This window comes from Buteo buteo, chromosome 5 (genome assembly GCF_964188355.1).
Source record: "Buteo buteo chromosome 5, bButBut1.hap1.1, whole genome shotgun sequence".
Lineage (NCBI taxonomy): Eukaryota > Metazoa > Chordata > Aves > Accipitriformes > Accipitridae > Buteo > Buteo buteo.
This window is the reverse complement of record NC_134175.1, coordinates 47,804,334-47,816,353: the sequence shown is the minus strand read 5'-3', so window position 1 is coordinate 47,816,353 and position 12,020 is coordinate 47,804,334. Positions and strand designations below refer to the sequence as shown.

Genomic DNA, 12,020 nt, shown 5'->3' with positions numbered 1-12,020 from the left:
AACCACAGAAAAACATTAACAGTAAAAGGTTATATTCTTCCATACAGAACACAGCTAAACTTAATGAATTCTTTATTAAATAAAACAGTAAGTTAGGTAAGATCCTAGAATAACTCAGAATTTCTCATGATACAGTTAAGATGCAAGTTGTCTCGATTAGTCAGTAACAGCTACGAAGTTTGGAGAAGAGGCACAAAGACACACTTTAATCAGAATTTCTCACCTGTGACTGCTCGGGCTGCACTTTGAAGTACTTTTCTTCTAGTGGCAGTAACGGGGACTGCTTAAGCTGGCACTACTCAGTAGGACATCAAACTATGCCTTCAGCATATGGCAGGGCTGGCAATTCTGTATAGTGAGAGATGCTTTTTACTCTAATAGCATATCTTACCAATCGAGATTCATTATCTGAGCTTTCCCCTTTTAAAGAAAGAGAAGGACATATATTGGACTTCAAATGAGAATTCTCAGAAAGCTGCTAAAGTTACTAGTAATATTTTAGTTAAACCAAGATTCAGAGAGATTGACACCATAAAATACTTTTTTTAAATAGAAGCATTCAACTAAAAGGAGGAAAAGCTTTGTTTATGTGCCCAGTTTCCACACAAAAGACTATCAGAATTAATTTTAGAATGAAAATAGGTGCTTTTTTTAAGCAACGCTAATTGAATCCATTTCGCTGAGTAACAAAGAAAACTTTTGTACAATGACAAGATAAACATCTCAAGAAAAAATACTTCAGAAAGACTAAGGATAAAAATAGAGCTTTCTAAAAAAAGAAATAATGAAGTTTAATATTCTTTACCTAGAAGTTGAAGCTCGGTTCAATACTTTGGACTTGCACAGATAATTTTGTTTACCATTCACAGTGGTTACCAGTCACGTTTAGCTTGGAGGTTACTGAAACTGCCTGGGAAGGTGTAAGTTATGCCACTGTTGATATAAACTCCACAAGAACTTCAAGCTGAATCATTGCGGAGTAACTTAAGGGATGTATGTTTTAAGCAGAGAATTGTGCATGTACCTACACACAAAACAGCGATGTGCTATGCTAAGAAACCCAAGATAGCCCTGTGATGACAGCCCTGTATCCTTATTTGTTACCCAAGTCACCTTAGGAAGAACTGCAATAGTTGACTGTGCCACATTTTTGCCATAGCCTAGATAACACAAGACAGGTAATTGTGTTTGTTCAAATGGCCTGTGTCACTTTTTGTGAAGTAACTTACCTTGATATCGTCATTTTCTGGAGTTCAGTGCGTCCAAAGTCAAATACATAGAGCAGCACATTAACAGTCCTACATATTTTAGCAAAACACCTATAAACATATTAAACCCCACAAACTAACCATATAGATTATTCTTACATATCGCTTCTCCTGTAACAAACGCAAGCAACATTCCTCTTGTGGTCATTTTATACCCATACTCCTTGTCGACGGGGTGCGGGGGGGGAACCCAAACCCGAAAAACAGAAGACAAGTTTTCAATGGTAGGTGGAAAAAGAAACCAAATCTCTTACAAATCATGAAGCCCATCTTCATTACCACAGGATCAACTCTTCTTCCCACAGAGTATCGGTTCTGACAGAGTCTGTGTAAAGGCAGTCATTTCTCTCAGGTAGGCAAATTATAAGCTGTTCAGAGCTCTAAGTTATTTGAAAGTGTCAAAATGGAAAAATAACCAAGGTACTGGAGATCAGGGCAAGACTGCAATATGATCCTCCCCCAAAAAAGGCTTCCAAAAGGACAGCAGTATCTTTTACACTGGTAAAACTGGACACTGCTGGTAAAATACCTTTCTCAAAGGAGAGAAGCAAAGGTAGCCATTGTGAACATACACAGGTTAAAAAAAACCAAAAACAAATACAAGCCACACAGACACATTCTGTATAAGTAACAACTTTATTGTAACTTGATGTGCTGAAATGCAAAAATATTTTCAGCAACAAGGTACAAAAAGTATTTCACCATTAACATCAGCTGATAAAAAAGGCTGGATGGTTTGATACAACTGTTTACATATCTGAATTCTCTTAATCATTTCCACCCCAAAACAGGTCTAAGTCATTTCACTGGTTTAATTTCTAAAATAGGACTCATTGATCTTAAGCCTTCAAAAACCAGGTTACAAATACAGTGAAGTTCCTTGCAAAACACGTGAAATAGTGAATTCCCTTTACAAACGTAGTCCATTTACTGTAAGCAGAAGCCAAGTTATGAGACTAAGTCAGTGTCTTGCTAGCTAAGGAGCTAAGCTCTGCACAAAATATGCTTTCAACACTGGACAAAGAGGACAGTTAACATTCCATTTGTCAACTACAAAAAAATAAATCAATTAAGTTTAGTAATTTTAACCAACTGTAAAATTCAACAGTATTTCAGGTAGCAATACCTCACATTTGCAACTCACTGTCTTTTATGAAACACAGTTTCAAATACTGCACATTGTTTTATTCTCCCAAAGAAGAAAACTTGCCATGAGGATTTAAAAGGAACATAATCTCCATGTAGGTCTTCTACTGACCTTCTGTGCAAAGGTGAATTTTATACTAAATACTCAACATTTAGAAAAACATCAGAACTAGAGTAACTTGTAAAACTAACTTTGTGTCCATGATTACCACATTTTGACATACACTTACCTTGTAACAGCAAATATTTTCACATTTTCACAAAAATATACCATTACTCAACTTGTATCTGTAATACTCCACTTTGTGTTGTTTCTACCTCAGTGAAACTGAATTTAGGAAGCAAGAATTAACATGCAACAGAGCTCAAAGGGGTAATTTGTAACTTTTCCACCTCAATTGTGTATCAAATAGCATTCTCCTTCACCTTTAAAAATACCTTTTTAAAAGATCTTGTATCCTGTTAAATCTTCCCTTCATTACAACAGTTTCCTAAAAAAGGCACAATGTGTTCATACTTCTGCATGCAGTAAATGGACTAGGAAATAAGGATTATTTATTGAAGCATCTTCCACCCAAAGCATCTCCTTAGGAGAGGTTCAAATGGAAAAAAAAAAATACATAATAGCATTTTAACAGCAAATTGAGTCCTTATTTTTAGAAAGTCATTCTTGACAAAAAACACCGCACAGTCATACACACACGCGCACGCACACACAGGACACATGCAGGGTTCTCCCCAGAACAGTATGGAAGCGGTGGTTCACATATATCTGAGGGAGTAGTGTTGGCAAGCCAAAACATGGCACCTTCATACATTATATTCCTAATCTGTATATAAAACTAAGAAAAAAACCCTAAGATTTCAGCCTGAAAAAACTGTCCATTATATTAGATAGTTTTATATCTGCTGCACTTAGAACTGACAACCGAGGTTTTGAAGGGCAAGCTCTTGAGATGTGGGGAATAAAAACAAGCTACTGAATCCGAAGAAGGTTGTAATTACCAGCTATCCCGTTCCAGTGAGAACACTGCATGTAGTTAATTAAAGAATAGAAGAGGTGAATAATTAGTGCACTCACTTAAGAATACAGCAACTGTTTTACCTTTTTCTTAAGAGCTGACAGAACTTGAAAACATACATAATAAATAAAATCAAATCTAAACAGATCAATTATCATGGGTTTGCTTTTTTTCCTGTTAGTGTAATGTCACTGCCTGACTTGAAAAGTGGATGCTCTACAACGTAGATAATATTACAGCACAGTGCCTGACATTTTTTGGTACAAAGTGTGCTATTAAGCTTCTAAAGAACAAAGTTTTCATAAAAGTCCTTAAGCTTTCAATTTGATTACTGTATGTTGTTACTTTAGAACAAGCTGAACTGGACAATCATTACAGCATTAAATATTCAAGTCACTTTGTATGTTAGAGCTGCAAGTTTCACCAGTGATGAGTATGAGGATACATAGCCCTAACGCATTACACAGTGCAGCAAAAACATCACTATTTTGGAGGGAACAATTACCTTTACATCTTATTGTGAAGAATGCTTATGAGACCTTATTTTAGATAAATATCTGAAAATTGATAAAAGGATAAATCTCTGTAAATATATAATTTGATGCCTTATGTACTATTAAAGTTTCTGATTTTACACTCTATCCATCATAAAGATTGAGTTAGAAGGTAAGAAGAAAATGGATGTTTAGAGGTTATTTTATTCTTCAAAACTGGACTGGGCATTTTTTCCAATTTACCTTTGCTAATGGTTTACTAGATGCCAAAGTATAAAACTATATACTCTTTCCTCTGAAAATTATTTCGTTCAGAGCAATTCAGATGAATCTTAATGAAATGAGGATGGAGATAGAGTTTAAGATAGTAAACAATCTGAAATTCTTCCTCTCCTCCCTGCGTAACTTTTTTTTTAATAGGCAAACTAAAACCCTTATGCAAATATGTTTATAAATTAGGTGAGATCTCCTCCCATTCCCCACTGCTAAACCCAAGTCTTCGCAAAAAAGAAATATAGCATATTATCACTATTACAGTAAACTCAATGCAATAACTCAGGAAACATTTAGAGTGTGCACTACTGCAGACTTTTCCTCCCAATTGTAAACAAAGCTATCAAACACTGAGGATGTTGATATTAAAGCTAAGGTTCATATAATAAAGAACTGGCCCATGACAAGCAGTTTACAAATGTTTCATCCTTTTCACATTATGCAGAATTTCAATACCATCCACAATGCTAGTACAATAACTGAAATGCAAGACTGAGCAAGTCTCTGCTTGCAAATACCATCTGACATTTCAGGGAAATATTCCTCTTGATGTGTACGTAACCTCCTTAGGTGTTAATGGAAGCTCTGCACATACGTCAAGACGGGAAAAATCCCTTCAAAATTTTACCATTCACATGCCTTTTTCAAATAAGCGAAAATATTCTGTTACTTAAATATGAAAGCTTGCAATAGCCACCTTCAATTGAGTCTTAAAAAGACATGCCTTTCTTTTCTAACAAAACTAAATCCCATGTGGCTGTGGGCATCTTAAAATGTATCTAAAAAGTTAAGCCACAATTACCTGTACCTCATTAATTCATCAAAAGCAAAATATATATGTACCACACAACATACAAAAGTTACACATTAAAAGTGCATATTCAGAATCCATTTGGCCCATTTCTTCAATTTACATTTGGTCATTCTATGCATCCTTTTTACTCTTCTATGTAACCATACATGTGGGATATAATTTTTCCATATACAATACTATTCTGTTTTCACATTGAACTCTTTACCTCTCGTTCAGTTCTGCATTAAATGTAAACTAATGATGGACCATAAAGAAACACAAGCAAGAGGTTTATTCTGTGTTTCTTTTTACCATTTGGACAGCTTTGACACACACACAATAAGCATTACAAACTGTAATGAAAATACACTTTTGGGCCAAACCATTGCATATTTGCCCCCACAATGAAAAATAAATTATGTTCGAAGCAGTATATTGCCATAAATAGCCTGTAGGCATTCGCTGAAGGTAAACAGGCTCTCCCTATATTTAGCACTTGTCTAGGGTACGTTATGTGCCTCTGGTTCAAGCGCTTTTAATGAGAGGCTAGTTAAAACCTTCCAGTTAGCACAGGACCAAACTATAATCATTTTTTTTTTTCTTCTGAAAATAATGGAAGATCCCTTTCAAAAATTAATCTTCAGTTATCAACTTTACTGCATTATGGAGCTAGTGCAATCCTGCAGAGCCTAGTCAAAAAGACAAGGCACATTAAAAAATAATAATACAAAAATCAAGATACATTAGACTATATGGACTAGAGAGTCATTGAAGATAATTTAAGGCCTTTCAGTGAATTAGAGTAATCAGTCTAATTTAAAGCTGAGGATTAAACCATAAATTATCCATCTGAAAAGCAAACAATAGGCTTTTTCAGCTTCTGTTCTGTGGACAAGGATAACAAAAACTCTTGTTATGGTTTGTGAAAACACCTCTGGACATGGAGGAGTAGAGTCAATTCAATTTCTCTAAAGTTCATGGAAGATTTCATGACTGTTTTAGCCGTTTGCGTGGAATGCCAAACTGTGGACACTGTGCAGATGCTAGTGCGCGAAAGGCCTCTGCTACTAAGTGAGGGTGGGAGTGGATCATGGACTTCCAGCCTGCTGTTTCCATTATGTCTGTTGCTTGGCTGAAAACAGAAGTATTAAGAATAGTCACAAAATTTTACAAACCAAATGCACAAATGCACAGTGGAGAAGAGCAGGCAAGGCAGAACTACTGCAGAAGAGCAGTTGAGTATTAGGCGAGAACAGACTTTATGAATGCCAGTAAGGATGCCATTGGAAAGTAGCAGCAAATTGCAATTTGGGTATATTAGTATCATCACATGTAGGACATAGGGTACTTATTCAGCTCTACTCAGTACCAGCAAGAGCTCAGCTAGAGAACTGTGTCCAATACTGGGCACCGTATGAAGAGAACTGCCTTGAAATTGCTCAGGAAAAACAATAAAAATAAGAGGAAGTCTAGAAGAAAATGAGATGAAAAGCAAGGGAAGACATGATAATCTCATTACAGAGAAGGGCATGCTCAGTTTGGGGAGACAGAAGGATGAAAAGATGAATCAGCTGAAACTGCAGCAAAAATTATGTACTTCATATACCAGAAAGCAATGAAGACAGATTAGCTGGCTGACTACAGAACCCTTCACTGGGAGCTTGCAGTTTCAGTACCAGTGGAGCATACTTGAGAATATTCACTCTTTCTTCAGTACAAGATCATTGACTACATTCAGAATGGCTTTCAATTGCCACTGTTGTTTTTTAACTAATACAGAAGCAACAACAGATTTCAGCAAGTGTCATGCTGACATCCAGGAGATTTAAAACAATGTATATATTTACTTTTTTGTGAAATAACAGTGTAAAATTCACTCTGCACAGGAAGAATATTACACCAGTTGGGATGCATGCCACATTGACACAGGACAAATTTGTAATTTGGAACCAACAGTTTATGCATCAATCCCAAGTTTCCATTGCCCTGCACTTTCAGAAGCCTCTCATGAGCACCCTCAGACTGTTTCAGGAACACTGTCAAGCATAAAGTTAGGAGCTGAGCTCTACACTATACTATCTCTAAAAAAAACCCACCACCTTTTGCAGATTTCTAATGCAAGCCTTTAATCTTCTGCTGCAATTCAGCAAAGGTAAGTGCCTTGAGGAACAATACTGAAGTTCAGACTTCCTGGTGCCCAGAGTCAGTAAATTAAGCCAGGCCCTCTGATAGTATTTCCCCTGATTTACTGTAGATGCTTTAGCTGAAGCAAAGATGACCAGCATCTTTACTAGCAATCAACCAAGACAGAAGTCAGCTCAGTAAATTCCAAACCACTCGAGAAGGATCACATTAACTAGTTTACATTGTTATGTATTCTGACTTATCATTATTAGTTTTTCTACTGGTTTTTTAGTACTTACTTTCTGCCACTCCCTTCCTTTTCCACATCATGCTCAACCATTAGGCCTGTGAAGACTTTTTTTTTTTTTTTTTAAGAGGAGAAACACTCTAATTTTAAAGTAACTGGTACAACACAACTTTTAACTTCTCTGGAGGTTCTGATGATAAGAAATAAGTGCTCTGCTGTCTTTTACTGCTTGAGCCTACCACTGGCTATTGTGAAGCTAGCTGTCTTCTATTCCATGATTCACTTGAGCTGTTCTAAATATATGCTGCAATCAGTCCTACAGCCTGAGCCACATATTCTCAACATGTTTCCAGCATAGGCATGAGCACCTACAGAGTCAGGGACCTGACTGACTAGTTGCGTGGCCTCAAGAGTACTAGTGCTGGCATGCGGGAAGGTGCGCAAACATGTTGCCACAGGCAAAAAGAGTAACTGCCCTCCTTTCTTTGGAAATACTGCAGGCTCAGATGGACCTAAGCAAGTCTTGAAACCACACTGGGGTTATCACTCCTCCAGGCATAAACCTGGTTAGTCAAGATAATGGTTTCCTTTTATAAAGGTTGCTGCCACCATCTCACAGTGCTGATACATCCATAGGAGAGGAATGAAAACCAGCTATTGTTATGATCTCACACTGGAGGGCAGTTAACTCTCCCTATCATTTTAAAAGGGAAGTCACAATCATAACTGGGGTAGCATCTGCTGAATCCTGCTTTACTTACAGTCAGTGACTGGCCTCAGTAGTGTGGAAATGAAGCAACAGTTCTTAAGATCTGCAGTCTATTTAGCAGTGTTTGTACAGAACATCGCGAGGCAGGGAAACTTACTTGCTATTCCAGTTTTTCCCATCTTTACACCCAAGCTGTCTAAGAACACTGCACCTGTAAGAGAGAACTGTGCTAATATTGAAAAGGTACACAAAGCATAAATACGAATATATTTAGAGTCTCATAAATATTACTTGCCTGTTAATAAAGTCTATTGCTTGTGCTTTTAACTGTTCAGCGCTGTGCAAATCTGCGAGGATAAGAATGTCAGCAACATTTTCTACCGAGAGGTTACTACAGAGTGCTTCCTCACACATGACCTTCAGCCGTTCCAGTGCATACTGATAAAAGAAAAAACTACACTAATCATTCTTCAAACTCATTCTTTCTACCATTATCTCTACAGTTTTTAAGACAGTTCCAGTCATGAAAATGCTTGGTGTCTCCCAAGCTTAACATCAAACTGCTTCCAAACAGGTAATTCAAAATTCAATATGCTGCATTGAAGAGTCCTCAAATGGTAAGACATGCATTAGGTTTGACACAAAACGATCAAATGCTTTACTGGGAGAACTTTTATTAAAACAACAAAAATAACTCATTCAGAAGTTTTTGTTTTCCTTCAGTTTGGTTACGGAGGAAGAGCAAGGAACAGGCACAGGCTCTTTATCAAAATTGTCATTAGACAGGTTCACATCGCAAAGTGCGGGGCAAGAAATTATACAATGGAAAGTTTCATGAAACTGTCCAAGGGAAAATACATTAGCCTGTTTGAAACTAGCTTGTTCCAAGTTTGGCCCCATCTCCACCTCTGAATTTCTCAATTTCTTCCATACCTTTGACACAGCCTACCGGAAAATTGATGTAAAATAATTACATGCCCATATTATATTTTGCATGAATAAACTGTGCTTCCTTTTTTAAGGATGTCATAGTCTGAACAGGTTTCATTCAGCTGTACACATTTCTATGGAAATCTCACCCATTCCATTTAGTTTAGCACCCTTCAGATACAGTTTAAGTCTGAAAAGAATTTTAGACATGCAAGTGGCATATATTCAGGTTGCCATTAATACATTGGTATTGGCAACTGTTCTATGCAACAAAGAAATGCCACTTAAGAAAAGTCAAATTATCAGGTTAACTTCTATGTTTCTAGACCTATGCATTTTTACTTCTATTTTTTTTACTATAGTACTGCTCACGATACCTCTAAATAGAGTAAATAAATATCAATTGTAACAAATCTGTACCCACCAGGTAATACAACAGTGTAATGCCTTTGGTAATATGCAGAACACTCATTTTTAGATTATTATTTCACATTCAGAAGGAACAGCAGAAAGCTTCTAGCAGTTTTTAACTGTTACAAAAAGCTATAGGGACCTCCTAGCTCACCATTTTTATTTCCTGGTATTGCAGGCAATCATACAACTATACCATGTAAAGTTCTCTACATTTATTAATTACACCCTAAATAAAGGCCAGCATTCACAAAATAACACCATTTCACCTTCCTGCTTGGGTGTACTGAAACTTGACAAAACACGATCAGTTTTAGAAGATGAGATGCTGGCAATGAGAGGTGAAAAGAATATGAGTGGTAAGTCACCAAAGCCAGGGTAGTGCCAGGTCAAGAGATCTTGAAAAAATGGAACACGTAAATTTTTTTTCTGGCAGCTTAATAATTGTTTCTTGAAATTAACTACTGGGATGTCTTGTATTATCTTAGAATGACTTATATTAGGATTGATTATGAAAACCAGCAGCTGTCACCACTAATGTTTTATGGATATGATTGCACACCAATTCAGAAATTGCAAAGGTAGTTTAAGAAATTGCCACACACACTGAAGTGAATATTTTCTGGATTCTAAACTGCTTATGCCTCCTCAGGGAAAGACAACTGTGTGTCCTCTGAGACTAGCTAACTAAAATTTCAACTCAAGCTGTAAGGCACTGAAGAAAAAAACAAGGTATTGAGTCAAGTTTTCAAGAAGTTAGAAAACTGTAAATTATGATATGAAAGGGAATAATCTCACCTTAATTGCTGTGTTGCTATAAGTCCCCTCACCTCAAAAATCATAGTAGAAAAAGTATTTCAGAAAGTGACTATTTAAAGAGTAGACAAGATCCCAATACAGAGGAAATGAAAGATTAGAACTATTATGTTTGTAGGGAAGACAAACAGGTGAAAGTTCTGAAGTAGCAGTACTTTAGGGAGCACAGTTAACTCAAACACTTGTATAAATCCTCTCAAGAATACAAAGATCTAGGATACATTTTATTCAAGAATGATTTTCCAAATCACATTAATAGACCCCAATTTCTAGAAGAAATTGGATAGTAAATATAATTAATATCTGAAACACTCCTGGTCAAGAAAGATTTATCAGCCTTTTACTGCTAAAAATAAAGTCTATTCTTTCCCATCTTCCTCCATTTCTGATGAGATCTGTTTCTCATATTTTAAAAAAATCAAAATATAAATCAATCTGAAAAAAGGTTTTGGTTTGGGGTTTTTTGTGTTAGAAGAACATTCCACAAGCAAACATCAGGTTTGAGAGCTTAGGAGTCAATCACTTACTTTGTCTGCAGCTGCCAACAAATTGTCAGCCATTTTTTCAAGGTTTGGTGCTTTTCCTGTGTAAATGAATCTCATCATTTCTTTAAAAACTTCAGGGTCTACATCATTTATTTCTACACGATTCTAGGAAAGAAGAAGAATCAATAAAAGCCTCTGGAATTTAGCTACAACTTTAAAGTGAACATATCAAATATCATCTGCATGCACACTACAAGTTTTCACTTGCCATCCATCATACAAAATCCTTACAAATTTAAGTTAACATTCAGCAATATTAAGCAGAAGGTAATCAAAATCAGTAGCTCTTAAAGTCAGGTAGAAATCAGTTGGAAAAGCTTCGGCAATAAAAAATAATTGCAACTTTTTTTCTAGAAATGTCTAACTCTGGACTCTATTGCACAGGCTGTACATAAAAAAATCAAGGCACAGTTTCAGGAATATTTAAAAGTGCTTCTGAGCTTCCAACCCAACAATGATGTGCTTGGAATATCAGAAGTTAGAGCAGCAGACAGAACAAAGTGAGCCATTTTTGGCTCGATTTAAATTGAGTCAACACAACTTACGTTTCATTCTCAGTATCCAAGAAGCAAACAAAGAAGCACATCTAACTGACATCATGTAGCTGAACACTGTCCTAACAAAACTGTGGTATTACATGCTTGACCCCATCCTCTAATAGTATTCCCTGCAAGCAACTAACAAAGTAGGAAATTATGTCAAAGATGTGGAAGGAAGCACCAGACTTTTGAATGGATTACAAAAATTACAGGCTATCAGCACACAAGATGTACATGTTCTGGTCTCCTGTACACTGAACCACATATAGTATTTTGGAGTACAGCTGCACTAGAGATTTACTGCTAACATGAAGGCAAAGTTGCCCAGCATGGCACATTACTGGAGCTGGGACATGTCTGGGTTTCTTTCAGTCCAGAAATGCCAATAAAATGCTTCCAATATTCCACAATTCTACCTGTGAAAGTTTCCAGATTGAAGAAGTGCCAGGAAGAAAAATGCCATGTTTGTGAAGCTCAATTGTACTACAGCACCATATTTCTCTGATGTATTTGTTCACACAAGTGGCATTCTTGCAGCCTCCAAGACTAAGTGATCATCTATTACAATCCTTTAGTGAGCTGATCAGTTCCATGCCTTTTCATGGATTCTGCCTATAACCAACCCATTTTAGATATTCTTCTTCACGAAAGACAAACACCTCCTTGCTGTGGGAGATACCAAGTGCATAAAAGCAGAAGCAGC

General features: G+C 36.5%; 2 protein-coding genes across 3 annotated transcripts in view; both read right to left on the bottom strand.

Annotated features, from left to right (window-relative positions):
* LOC142031462 (carnosine N-methyltransferase 2) overlaps positions 1-12,020 on the bottom strand; it is a 438,402-nt gene that overhangs the window by 181,844 nt on the left and 244,538 nt on the right. The gene's annotated exons all lie outside the window — the stretch shown is intronic.
* The window catches only part of SPOPL (speckle type BTB/POZ protein like), a 38,697-nt gene continuing 28,562 nt past the window's right edge, over positions 1,886-12,020 (bottom strand). Inside the window, exons 8-11 of the mRNA XM_075028944.1 lie at positions 10,761-10,883; positions 8,372-8,514; positions 8,234-8,287; positions 1,886-6,128 (exon numbers count right to left, since the gene is read on the bottom strand). Coding sequence (XP_074885045.1) covers positions 5,984-6,128; positions 8,234-8,287; positions 8,372-8,514; positions 10,761-10,883 — 465 coding nt within the window. The 3' untranslated portion in view covers positions 1,886-5,983. The remainder of the gene's footprint in view (positions 6,129-8,233; positions 8,288-8,371; positions 8,515-10,760; positions 10,884-12,020) is intronic.